General features: G+C 34.8%; 1 protein-coding gene and 1 long non-coding RNA gene across 3 annotated transcripts in view; both read right to left on the bottom strand.

Annotated features, from left to right (window-relative positions):
- Positions 1-3,714, bottom strand: part of LOC149535107 (uncharacterized) — a 48,780-nt gene extending 45,066 nt beyond the window's left edge. Inside the window, exon 1 of the long non-coding RNA XR_016357056.1 lies at positions 1,051-3,714. This is a non-coding gene — a long non-coding RNA (uncharacterized LOC149535107). The remainder of the gene's footprint in view (positions 1-1,050) is intronic.
- Positions 1-14,469, bottom strand: part of LOC149535106 (uncharacterized) — a 73,308-nt gene that overhangs the window by 46,956 nt on the left and 11,883 nt on the right. Inside the window, exon 2 of one of the 2 annotated variants that reach the window (XM_089804732.1) lies at positions 3,725-4,054. In XM_089804732.1, coding sequence (XP_089660858.1) covers positions 3,725-4,054 — 330 coding nt within the window. Of the gene's footprint in view, positions 1-3,724; positions 4,063-14,469 lie in introns of both variants that reach the window. The other variant, XM_089804731.1, reaches the window with a different exon arrangement.

Genomic DNA, 14,469 nt, shown 5'->3' with positions numbered 1-14,469 from the left:
TTGTTGCATTAATCTATAATTATTCTCTATTTATAACATTATCACATTTATACAACCATTTAATTTTATTCTTAAAGCATAATTTGCAAATTTTGAAGTTTTCTATAATTCTTGCCATTTGGAAAACTTTCGTTGTATTTGTGTTCTAACAAATCTACTTTAAGCATCTTGGATTTAAGGTTGTTGTCCAGGATCAGGTACACCCGCCTTGGTTTTGCAGAGCCAGAAGTGCAAAGAACTCGAACTACACTATTTAGTTCCGTCAAGTTGGCCATAACCGGTTGGATATCCCAGCATCAAGTTGGCAAGACTCCTAGGATTCCAATCTGCGGTTTTGGGAACCAACAGATTGCAGGCTTAGAATCCATCACAAGCATTGCAGACCTAACTAGTGAGATAGATACCCTACTAACATATTTACCTTCTCTACTACTTAACTCCAATAACATGGGAGCCTCAAAAGCATTGCCATCACCACCATCATTAGGGTTGTTCTGCACCTTATCCAATGTGATTTATCCTTCTTTTGAATCCGCAAGGGGTGAAGGCTCAATATTTCTTAATTAAAAACCGTCCTCATGCTGCCGAAAGCACACCTTAACATTGGGGGCATCTCTAACATTAGCCAGACTTCTTTTCTCTATATCTTCATATATCCTTAATGGCCCATGGAAAAATTCAGGATAAACCTTAAATTGTTTCTCCCCTCTCCTGAAAACTACAGGATCTAATACTACAGTCTGTATTAACAAGCATAAACATATCAGATTTTGGATACCTACTATCTTCTCAACCTACAATGGTTCCTAATCTGTTACCAATTTCTTTAATTAATTTTTTGTTAATTAATTCTATAGGGAGGTCCGGGATCCAAATAGCCCTATTAATTTTGAAATTGCTCACATTGCTAGGTCTAAAATTTTCTTTCCAATCCATAAATGTAAAGGGAAAACCCTCTAACATAGGCAACCACCCATTCAGAAATGTAGCTTTTAAATTATAAGGTCATGAAATATACAAGAAACAGACAGATAAAATAATAATGCTTACCCTAGGAAATTCCACTTTGAACCAATCCACTACTGACTCCACTGATCTGCCATATCCACACCATCTTGTGATGATCCCATACTTTTTGCAGGTTCGCTGAGAAAGTTCGATCATACTATCTCTTTCCTCAATCTCCATAAGCCTACGAGCCTTAGAAGTATCCAGATTTGAGAAGTTAGCCATAACCACGGGAGGACTTATTGTGCACGGAGGAGGCAATTTGGGAGCCGTCTTTAGGGAACCCTCCTCAGAATAATGCAGAGATTCAAATCGATTAGAAAGAGCCACTCTACTATAAGGTGGATCATGAACCCTCCTATGAGAAAATGACCTTTTTTTGTCGTTAAGTTGGTAACCAAAGTCCCACCATCTTCAATAACCACCTAAGGAGGGGGAGCCCAAATCCCAAAAGCCGGAAGTGCATGGCAAATTGCATACTTAGTTTTCTGGAAAACAAAAGCCCGTTTGGAAAGACACTGCAACCCACAGTCGCAGGGAAAATTCACCTTATTGCACAGAACCATTTTCGCATTCTTGTCTTATAAATTAGATCATCTATTATTGCCCTTTTATGAATCAAACTACATAACATTCAGTTATTGATTTTCTGAAGATCACTGATCAATGAAGGAAATCATAGATATCACCACTGTATAATTCACAGATATGTGTCCAGATATGACCTAATAATTCGCAGCCCTGATCTGTAGTATGTATATTCCAATTGCTGTAACAAGCAGAGATGTATCGCTTCCTTATGAAATTGGATGCCAAGAGTACAATTATCATTGCCTGATGGAATTCACTATCAAGAGTAAAATTATCACTGCCTGATGGAATTCGCTGCCTGATAGAATTCGCTGCCCAGAATATAGATCGCAGGTATATCATGTGTTCTCCATAGTGGATTTATTATTTTTATTTTCTGTTTTTATTTAAAAACGCAAACTACTTTTTATGATATTTTAACCCTTTTATGGATTTCTCCCTAGCCAAGACAAAGTAGAGGAATTTCTCCTTAGCCAATGCAAAGCGGAGTCACATAAGATTCACAAAGGAGCTAAAAGCCTGAATGTCTACGCCACTTGATTCAGTAGTGTGTGGTTATGAGCTTTGAAGAGTATTCTGTCAAATATCCAAATAGCTCTTTTAGAAGCTGTAAAGAAGAATTCTATCATGGATTTGCAATGAAAATAATAAATTTGTAAGGAAAGATTTATTTTTATTGTGTTGGTCATTCCATATTAAATTCTTATGCTTCCAATGCTGGTCACTATCTGAAGAGGATGTCGTAAGTGATTAAGTGTTGCATTGAATATTATTTGTGAGAGTTTGGTGTCTATTACAGCCAACCACAACTTGTATAGAAGTGGCTTTGGAACTTATGGAGACATAATGAAGGGTGTGCATTAGCAGAAAGGCGGTCACAAGTTTTTAGGGAGGCAATAGTATGAGGATTCACCATAGTTAGCTATAAAACAGTTTACAGGTTATAAATACAGATTAACTATGGTTTGAACTTTGGAGTCTTGGACATCTCTTGAATGCATATATCATACCTGAAATACCATCAATTAGCCATTCAGACCAAGGCAATTCACTTTTACAACCATGTATAAGGTAAAAAAAGAACTGACTGATCAGATTTCTGATGCATATGAATCTTCAAAACTTCAAAATTAGCAAAAGGTTACCTTCCAACTGTGTGTTTGCATCACAAATTTTGATCAGCAATTAAATTGTTGAATGCCAAGTATTTGTAAAAATTTCATTGATTATCTTCATGTATGGCAACTATTTGCGATTGTTCATGTGATCAATATTGACAGTTGCAGTTGTTCTAAAACTGTTCAAATCAGATTTATTGATTGATTTTACCATTTCCAGACTGTTTGATAAAATTTATGCTAGTTTCAACTAAGTATGGACAAGTCTCAAAAAATCAATAGAGTTAATTATAGTGGTATTAGAGTTGGCTTTCTAGCCATCCTGTGTGATTGAAAATTGAGATCATTTTCAAATTTCTTCTAGTAACTTAACAACTCTTAAATATATTCATTTTTAATAGTTTAGGTTGGTAATCATCGGCTCAAGTTATTGTTCAGTGATTTTAATTCAACTTCACCAAAAATGTGGTCTTCAGTTCTCATTCATATCATGGAAGATAGAAAAATGACTAATTTTTTGCTTGCATCTCTTAGACAAAGTCATCATGAATTGGAAAAATACATTTCAAAAGGTCTTTGAGTTAAATTTCAATATGAATAAAAGTTCTCCAACAAATAGTCAATCTTTGACAGTGATTGTGATGTAGAGGTCAGGTGGCTAATAGGTCAGGTGATACCATATTTCACAACACAAGGAAAACCTACTTCCTTGCACCCCAAGGCAATTACATTTGACAAGGTGACTTTGCAAGATTGAGTCTCTGATACATCGTGACAAGGGAAAAATATGAACTCGTATCAATATATATACTGATTGAAAGGCTTCCATAATAATTGAATATAGGTTATTCATTTTTATAGAAGCCTTATAACCTATAATGATTTGCAGATCTAGACCAGTTAATTGAATATGCATTAATTATACTGACTTGCTTAAATTTGTTTATTATGGCATATTGTTCATCTTTCTAATTTATGCAACATGTGAAAAGGGCTATTCCCAATACCTGCACATCAAGCCGCCATTCCAGTTTTCTGTATGATGGTACATTAAGCCTTGGAACAGCTACCAGTCTTCTAATTTCATGCAACTGTTCCGTGAAATAAGCTGCCAAACATTCTCCTGTTTCACTGTGAAATCCAAGTTCTTCAAGATATTTGATCATTTCAGCAGGTGAGAAATTTGATTGAGATCCAATAATAAATATGTCATAGAGCATTTTGACACCCTGATCAACCGCATCTACTGTCACTTGCAATGCCTTGGCAGCTTTTGCATATCCTCGTGCAGCTACATCACCCTTGAGTATGATATTAACTGTAATTTTTGCAAATTCCTGAGCCACTACAAGATGCAGAAAATAATTTCAGCAACTAGCACATTGACACAGCTTTCAAGCATCTAAAGGTAATAAACAAATGTTACCAAACAATTTACTCATAGGTTTCCCTATTCATGATTATATATTGAAAATGCATACCACAAACATAACTATCAAATTCAGCAGAAACTACCCAGCACAGCCGGAGCAATCTGCTCACTGAAAGCATGAAGTGTCCAGCCAAAACAGCTCATTTATATTAATTAAGATAACACACATTTATCAATAAAAGAAACATATTTTTTATCTAATACAGAAGCATACAGAATATAGAGGATCTATACATAATGTGCAAATGAGCTGCTGCTCGGAAAAAAATTGAAACATTTATTGGACTTGATTGATGTTGATTTGATATAGGAGATAGCAGCCTTTCTATTCAATAAACTAAATGGTGGACAAGGTTATATTGAAACATGGCATATATGCGACCGGAGAGAAATCCTTTTCGAAATTGAATATCGACCTCGGTATTAGAAGCATTATTTTTGTCCTCAAATTTAATTGGTCGTAGCAATTGAAAAAGAACTTAGAAGCATTATTTTTGGCCTCAAATTTAAACTACTTTGTTAATTCTCCAAGTAAGTGCTGGCCAACGGCATGCTATTTAGAGGAATGACATTTTAAAATGGAATTCCTAAAACATGTTCTGGATCCAAGATTACTTCTACTGAATGAATTCCCTTTTATCAAAGATATCCGAGTAATATCAAAATCCTTAATCTAATACCTCAATAAAATAGGGAGAAAAATTTGCAAAAAGACTGAATGACAATAAATTTTAAAATTGGTACAGTTAGCTTCTTTTCCCTTTTCTATCCAACATGGAGAATTAGATTTGGCATGTGTGCATCCTTATGACAGAGAAAGAAGAGAAATCCTTAATTTTTATGACCAAGTGGTGAGCAAGTTCAATCCTAATTTCTTTGAAGGTGCACTAGGTTTGCAGCCATATAGAGAAACTCAAATTGATGACCTAGGAACATTTGAAGAAGAGTAGAATGATAATTTGATAGTGTCATAAAGACTTAGGGACGAAACAGTTGCCTAGTTGAAAAGGCCAAAAAGGTTGCCAAAATTCTTACTACAAAATGATTTCAAGGATGAGGTAAGCATTACAATTATCTGGTTAAACAAGTTAACAGGGCACCTAGAGGGAAAGTCACTAAAAAACTGGATGTCTATATAATTAACATCATTTATGAAGAAAGGAAATTACTTGATGGATGTAACTGATATGTAACAGCATTCATTGTTCTTCCAAACTCACAGATTTCACATGTCTCTTACTTCCTATACACTTTACAGTCCCAGGAAATCTCCAATTTGACCAAGACAAGAGAAGAATAGCCGCTCTACAAACAGTACCCATGGTTGGCACACAGATCAGAACAGAATATCTGTCAATGAGGCCAATGAAAGCCCATGGGACAAAGGATCGTGCAAATTTAGCTTTCTCAAGTGTTGATCTTCTACTAAGCAATTTAATGAATTCCCTCCATTTCTCAACCAACAACTCCTTGAACAATTCCCGCAAACAAAGCTGCTACTAAATTACTTGCAGACAATACAGATGTCACTGTAAGCTTTACCATTCCAAAATAAACTCTCTCTTCTTGAACCTCTTTTAGCATTTTCCATCTACCCATGTTACATCAAAAACGGTGCAAGTTAGTTCTCAAGTAAGGTATGATAATTTTGCTCTCCAAGGGATATTAGTTGCAAAATAGGTCTTTCAACGATGGTTGTAAGTGGGGTTAAACTCCTCAAGTTAATAATTATTACTTTCTCCCTAAACCTTTTTCACACATTTTTTTTGGTATCTTAACAGAAACATCAGAATCTCAGACAAATGGCATCCACACGAATTACCTATTTCAGCTGGAAAAATCTCGTACAAGGCCAAAGTTTTTAATTTGAATTTGCTTGTGATCACACTTTTTTGGATTCTCATTTATATAATTCCACTTGGATTCTTTAAGTGCTGCCAACCCATATTTCACCCCATAAAGCACCACAAAAATTACTAGTAATACAAATAGAATCTAAATATTTTTCCAATCCCATAACTGTGAATTTTTACATCTATTTTGAAGGGCAAAGAGTGATCTCCAACCTCCCGAAGTTCCCTTTACAAGTTTCCCAACTAGGCTTCTTGTTGAAATCAATCCCAAGGCATTTGTATTCTTTTAGTTCTTTTAGGATATTTCCTTCAAGATAAAAGTCAAACTGATCTTATTTTAATTATTAGAGACTATCATAATCTTGGTCTTCCTAGTCGTTGACTCGCATACCCACTTCTTTGTAAAAGTGCTCAAGGGCATACAAATGCACTTGCAAATCCTTGGGTGAGTCTAAAAATCAGAATAAGATCATGAGCTTGCAAAAGAAGTCTGCCAACATAGTCTCACAAAAAAACATCATCAATGTTTTGCAAATTCAACCAGTTTACTAATATATAAGCCAAAATGAGTAGGGGATAATGGGCAACCTAGCTTAGCTCCAATATCACTCCTTAAACTTTCTGAAATGCCCATTTGAATTCTAATTTTTACTTGAACCTCTTCATTGAGCCTATGCACAAGCACTTTAAATAGCACAAAGATACCAAGATCCTTCATTCTACACCATAGCTTATCCCACTATAATGTCCCCTCCTAATCTAAAACTCAAAATCAAATTTATTAAATGCCTCCCCTTTGGCATTTAGTAAATTACACACACGCGCGCACACGCACACGCACACACGCACATGCACACGCGCACACACACGCACACCCACGCACACACACACGCATGCACACGCATGCACGCGCGCACACACACACACAGAAGTAAAGGTACCAGTGCATCCTAGAAATCACCGGGTGTTGATGCTAGCACATTAGGATGCCCTAGTGTGTTAGGATGTTGCACCGGTTCTCACAGGGAGCTTGCCCATGTAATAAACCCAACCGGTTATAACTTCATGAAATACCAAATCCTTCTCAAATTCAATTGTTTGACATTTTGTCAAACACTTTGCAAGCAAGTTCTGATACCATTGTAGTAACCCCAACCGGTTATAACTTCGTGAAACACCAAATCCTTCTCAAATTCAATTGTTTGACATTTTGTCAAACACTTTGCAAGCAAGCTTTGATACCACTGTAATATCCCTTGTCAATTCGAACCTCAACTTGTTGATTTGTAGGTCAAGGAAAATTGTTAAACACTTCCAATACGATCTCTATGCTTGTTGTTTCGGAGTTTCAAACTGATTATGCTTGCTTGAAATGATATTAAAGTGAATCTAAAAGCCTGTAATTGATTACTACTATATCTAAGAAAAGAACTAAATGCATATGCAATTCTCTTTTGGCTTTTCAAATGCATATTGATGAATTCTAAATGAAAAATGTGCACTTACAGCCAATTGGTATTTTGTCAAACACTTGGCATGCATACTATTATGTCAACCATGGAAGATATAAATATGCACATTACATCAAATATATAGACCTGCAACTTATCACTCCTTCAGTGAGATATTTCCTAATTCAATGCTTAACATAATATTCCAAGGCTCTTGGCTTTACAACCCCAAAAAAAACTAAGTAGAAATGACATTATAAATCTGATATAAAATGGGCATCTACAACTACTTATGACAACCACCTTTACAATGTCAAATGACCAATTTAAATGATGCAAATTGATTGTAGAACCTGATATACAAATCGCCCAATGAAGGAGATGAAATTGCAATCATAATCAAGCCAAGTACTGTAGCATGGGTACTGTTCAGGGCACTGTAGCAGCTAGCAATAAATGTATTCTCCAATTTAAGCACAAATAGAACTCCAAAATGAAGCTCTCTTGAATGCCAAATTCAGTGGATATTTCACCACCTCAAATGGTTGCAACACTGAAGAATTGACGCTCTCCAATGGCTAACTAAAATCAAGAACCCTTAGTTTCTTCTCTCAAGTTTATATTCAAATGCAATTGACAATAATCGGATGCCTAACAATGAAGCTCTCGCCTCTATTTATTTTTTTCCTTCACCCTTCTAAAAGGAAATAATTTATTATTTAATTGCACTCTCTAGAAGCTTCCCCCTTTCCAATACAATAATTAGTTGTGCTTCTAGACACTTAAATTAATTAAATATAAAGTCACCTTTAGATTTATTTATTTATTGACTTTAATTTAACTTATTTCTCCTTATTTCTCCACTTAGCCTTCGGAGAATGAAAAGCTAAGAACTCCGTTGAGGGTCTAAAAGATGGGCAACATTATAGCCCAGCATCTATGGATGTGCTCAAGATGCTTCCAAGAGCATCCGGAGAGCACCTAGTCAACATCCAAGCGCATCTGGAGAGCACCCATGCCTATTTTAATGCCTAGTCACTTAAGTGACTTAAAAAAGAATTTGTATTTGTTAATTGATTTCTTTAATTCTATTTTTGCTCCTAAACCCTAAAACGGCCCTAAAAGAGGCCATTCATTGCTCATTCTTCTCATTTTGATTGTAGCTAGGCTCTCCTCTCATTTGCTCTCCATTTTGGCATTTTGAAAGCAAGGTCATTATTTTTGAAGAGGATCATTCGTAGGGTGCCTAATAGCTTTAACAAAAGATGTCTAAGCATCTAAGGCAAGCATTTAATCCCCTTCATGAGATCTTTTACTGGTTTTTTTTGAGATGATGAGTTTTTCAAGTTTTTATCTTTTTCTTTTTTAAGAAATGAAAGAACAAGTTTAGCTATCTTTTTTTAGTATTTTTGCATCGTATTTTTGCACTTGTATGTTTGATGTTCATAGCTTATTTAATTATTTCTAATTTAATTTTTTATTTTCTTATTAGATTCATCATTTGTATTGTGCAAGAATGGCCACTGCTGGTAGTCAGAGTTCAACAGCAGGGCAAGATGAACAAAGTGATAACTTCAATATTGATGTAGTGTCTCCATCATGGAGACACCACAAGATTATTACAAGTTTCAGGAGGTGGGTCATACATCTGGAAATGCAATGTATGTCATAATAAACCATTCAACAGCTCATATTCTCGAGTCAAAGCTCATTTTATGGGCCCTACTCGTAAAGGAATAGGATTGCGCAAGGGAAGCAAAGATGGAAAAAGGATGAGCAATGCACAATTAACAAGATTTGTAAAAGAATAATAAGTTGATGATCATTTAGTGAGAAAATCAAAACCAAGTTTATATAAACCTTCATCCACAAAGAACAAAGTGAATGTGCCCACCAATCATGTTGAATCCTCCAAACATCCATTCTTGCAAGTGGGAGAGTAAGAGGAAGAAGTAGAAGTTATTACCCGCAAAAGAGGTCCATTGGATCAAGCAATCAAAATCGAGGCAAGAGAGTTTGTTGATGAAGCAATTGCACTTTTCCTTTATGCCAATGGTATTCCTTTCAACTTGGTAAGATCGCCATATTGGAAGGAAATGATCGCAGCCATTCTTAAAGTGTCGGCTGATTACACTAGTCCTGGGTTTGATAAGGTGCATACTACTCTTTTGCAAAAAGAAAGTATTTCTACAGAAAAAGCTCTTCAACCAATTAGAACTTCTTGGAAAACTTCCAGTATAGCTAGTGTCTGATGGATGTAAAGATACAAAAAACCGACCATTGATTAATGTGATTGCAATGTCCCCCAAAGGGGCAACGTTTTTAAGGGCAGTTGATTGTGAAGGAGAAGTTGAGGATTCACAATTCATTTCTAGAATTCTAATTGAGGCAATAGAGACCATGAACAATGAGAATGTGCTCCAGGTGGTCACAGATAATGCCAAAAAATTGTAAGGGTGCAGGTGCTTTGGTCGAGTTTCGATACAACCATATCTTTTGGACACCATGCACCGTATATTCTCTCAACTTGGTCATGCACCAAATTGGCACCCAAATAGATTGGGTAAAGAAAATATACCAAGAGGGAGAGGAGATACAAATGTTTGTGACAAACTACCACATGTCACAATCCATATTCAAATCATTCTCCAAGTCGGAGTTGTTGAAGGTAAATTTAAAATTGTAATTAGTTAGTTTCATTTATTTATTTATTTTAAATATGTTTTTTATTCATGTTCAATTATCAAATTATTACTTGTATGTAATATTGCTTAATGTTTATTGTTATATTGTTAACTTGCTTAGGTTGTTGAGACTAGAATTGCATCTCATTATGTTGTTATGAGACAACTCCTCAAGATGCAAGGGGCATTAATCCAAATGGTTTTTTCTAGTCAATGGGTTTATATGGAAGGCTTCAAATTCAGAGAGCCCAAAAGGTCAAGGCTTTGGCCTTGGATGACACTTGGTGGGCTTGTGTGCAATTTATATTGGATTTCACCAAGCCTATCATGACTATGCTACACTTTGCTGATACAGATGCACCTTGCTTGGGGGATGTGTACGATGGCATGGACACCATGGTAGAAAAGGTAAAGTTCTCCATACAAGCACATGAGAATGACCACACAAAATGTAAAGCCTTGTGCAATAAGGTAGAAGCAATCATTCATCATCGTTGGGAAAAGATGACTACCCCATTGCACCTCCTTTCATATGCCACATCTCCAAGGTACTACAGCCAAGAATACTTGCTATGCTGCATAGAGTTGCACCATATGTGGATGAAGAAGTTGGCACTCGGTGCTACAATGCATTTGCAAGACTCTTTCCAGACAATGAAATGCACAAAAAGGTGAGGCTAGAATTAAGCTTATTTGCTTTAAGATCAAAATTTACTCCATATGCAATAAAGAACCAAAATGACATGGGAGCTATCACATGGTAGTACATGTATGGTCAACCATTCAAGAATCTACAACCTCCTGCAATTAAGATCCTCTCACAAGTTTTTCATTTATTTTTGTTTAACAATTGTATTCTACAACCTCTTGCAATCAAGATCCTCTCACAAGTTTTTTATTTATTTTTTTTAACAATTTGTATTCTACAATTTAGTGTTTAACATTCTTTAATTTGTTTTTCATTTGTATGTTTAATTTTATGAACAGTATCTAGGTTGCAAGTTCTTCTGCTGCTCAACAGAATTCGAGTACATACTCCTATATCCATTCAGTGAAGCACAACCAATTGAGCTCAAAGAAAGATGAGGACTTGGTTTATAAGGGGGATGGATACAAGAAGGGTCAACTAAGCTTTGGGATGTAGCCTTTGAATGTGCAAGCTTGGACGCAACATTTCAGGATCTTACTATAACAACACATGATGAGGTTGATAACATCATGGCACATGCATCTAGCACAAGCGGAACCATGTTTGGTTCAAGTGAACTTGCAAGTCTTGCAGCAGAAGATGATGAGAATGTGGATTTTTTTGAGAATCCTTATGATTCTGATTGATTGAATTTAATTTGTGAATCTTGAGTCTTGACTCTTGATTGATCAACATTGAATCATTAACTATGTTTTGATTTTGTAATTCAAATTGCATTGGAATCTTGAACTTGAGTAATTTACTAATTAGTTATTTCAATGTGAACTATAAATGGTGAAATATCATGCTATGGAATGGTTTGCTTTTGTATATTTCTTGCATTTCTTTGCATACATAAATTATTGTGTGTGTGCGTGTGTGCGTGTATTTGTGTATCTATGTGTGTGTGTGTGTGTGTGTGTGTGGAAGCACCCAAACACATCCAAAATCCACACAAAAAAATGTGCACCCCTGCATCAGCACCCCGCACCCACATCAGCATCATCATCAGAACCAGCATCGGTGTGTGTGTGTGTGTGTGTGTGTATCCAAGTATTTAAATTAACAGATATATAGATATAAATATATATAGCTATATATCTATACTAAGTCACAAGGTACGAATTCGAGTTCGAATTCGGGAACTATAAAATTCGGATGAAGTTCGACAAGGTAAGAAGTTCGAAAAAAATTCGACACTAAATTCGCCTTTGTATAATTTATTTATTTTAAAATATAAATAATATATCTACCAAATTATCAAATAATTAAACATAGCTAAATAGATTAGAAATCATTACATGTATACAAGAATATAAATATAAACCACAACGCACACAAGAAATTGCAATTACAAATATTTAATTAAACTAAATTTAAAATTAAACATAATTTTGGATAAAATAAAACTACTAAATTAAATTCGGTTTTAAAATTAAATAAACTAAACAAATTTTAAAATATTTATAAATTGACTAGATAATTATTTTAATTTAAATTCAAATGTTGTTAATTTCATACATTACTAACTAATGTATAGACATATAACAAAATATTAAAATTTAATAATGAAATGTTAACATTAATATTTGTTAATGAAATGTTAACAGTAATATTTGATAATGAAATGGTTATATTAAACATTAATACAAAATAAATAAAATATTATAAATTATATCATTATAAATATAGAATATACTCTTAAATATTTTTGAAAAACAACCCTAAAAATTAAACTCTATATGCGTCCGCCACATTCAGAGTCGCAAACTGACGGAACAGAAGCGAAAGCCGCATACGCAGAGGTGTGGGTGTACCAGTTTTCAACCCTGTTCGAAAAAGAACAATTTTTAAGCTTCTATCGGGTAGTATTATTTGCATAGGGGGGCAATGATAGAACCAGAGCCACTGACAACAGATCGAGTTGTTGCAGCGACGAATTTATGGCGAACAAAAACGAATTTTTTGGGGTTTTTAAAAATTCGCAAGATTTCGAATTTCATTCATGAAATCCGCCGAACCTTGTGACATAGTGTATATATATATATATATATATATATATATATATATATATATATATATATATATATATATATATATATATATATATATATATATATATATATATATATATATATGAAGACGAAAATGGGTCTACATGGGGGAAGGAAGCAGGCAAGAAGACAGTGGAGTTGCAAAATAGCAGAATATAGCAGGGAAGGGATTGATTTCATAAGGGGAAGAAGAATCTAGACTATGTTGAGTAATTTGCATGTTGGTAGATAGGCTTGACCCCTACAGACACAGAGTCCTGTTATGCATTCCTATCTTCAGCATTGGAAGATATGCTCAGGATGATATATTGAAAGTAAGAGAGATGGAGAAACTATGGATACAGTGCTCTAATACACTTGAAAAAATGGTAAATGAGAACTCATCCTCCAGTCGATTAATCACTGATGGTGCTTAAACGACTAGCAGGGATTACAAAGAAACAACACTGTCATAGACCGTTGCTCTTTCTGGAAATTTTGATAAGGACTGAATGCATAAAAGATCTTGGAGGTATTGTCAACAACTCAACTATCTTTGAACAGGTATTCTTGGTTGCTAAGTATAAACTGGAGTCTTTGGTTGTAATAAGATTAACATTCTCAGTAGCAATTTAAATAACTGTTGATTTTACCTTGTGTGGAGTGTAGTCATCTTTGAAGATTAAATTTTTAAAAAATTGTATCGAACAAGTCACTAATATTGTGTCTTTCATAAAGCTACCAATTTTTCTGTTGTTTTTGACACTAGATAATTTATCAAGTTGAAGCCTTAAAATATATCAATACTAAGGAGAAAAAAAGAGGAACTGTCATTGTCCATGGGAGAGTAGCCTATTACACCCCCAGTCAATGATGATTTTCTTATGTTTGCAATGAGGAGTTTGAGGAACCAAAGTCACATCAAACAACAAATCATGCCAGGGCTATATATCAAAGTAGGCTTAGTAGTTTCATTCAATTCCCCACATTTACATATATTTGGGTTTGCAGAATTGACTCTCTGCTTACAAGCATTTGTAGTACCCCAATGACTAATTTTCCAAACTCATTTTTTCATATAACTTTACGCACTGTTTTTCTTTTGAGACTTGCAAGGCTCACTTGATATTGATGTGACATTCGTATTAAATTAGGAAATCATCTAAATATACAATTAAACATGAATCTATGAAATTCTTCAGCACACCATTCACTAGCCTCATGAAAATTGTGGATGTGTGACAAATTCAAATAGAAGAACTAACTATTCATAGAGACCCTACTTTGTTTTAAAATTGGTCTTCCAAGCGTCTTCTTCTTAAGGATTTGGTAATAGTATCTGTTGGGATCTAACTTTGTGAATTATTATGCATGATGCAATCGGTCCAACAAATCATCTATCCTTGTAAGAAGATATCTATTCTTAATGATGATTTTATTCAAGGCCCAATAGCAATCACAAATTCTCAAAGAACAATCTTTCTTGCATACCATCACAATAGGCAAGCACATGGTAGTACTAGAGTAAATTGTCCCCTTGCTTCAATCGATCTTGAAATTACTTATTGACCTTCTTCCTCTCTAGAAGTCATTGTTGATACAAGTCAATGT

The sequence above is a fragment of the Cupressus sempervirens genome, chromosome 10 (genome assembly GCF_028749045.1).
Source record: "Cupressus sempervirens isolate cs-2001-9-10 chromosome 10, ASM2874904v1, whole genome shotgun sequence".
NCBI classification, from domain to species: Eukaryota; Viridiplantae; Streptophyta; class Pinopsida; order Cupressales; family Cupressaceae; genus Cupressus; species Cupressus sempervirens.
Note: the sequence above shows the minus strand (reverse complement) of the source record. Positions and strands in the feature narration are given on the sequence as shown.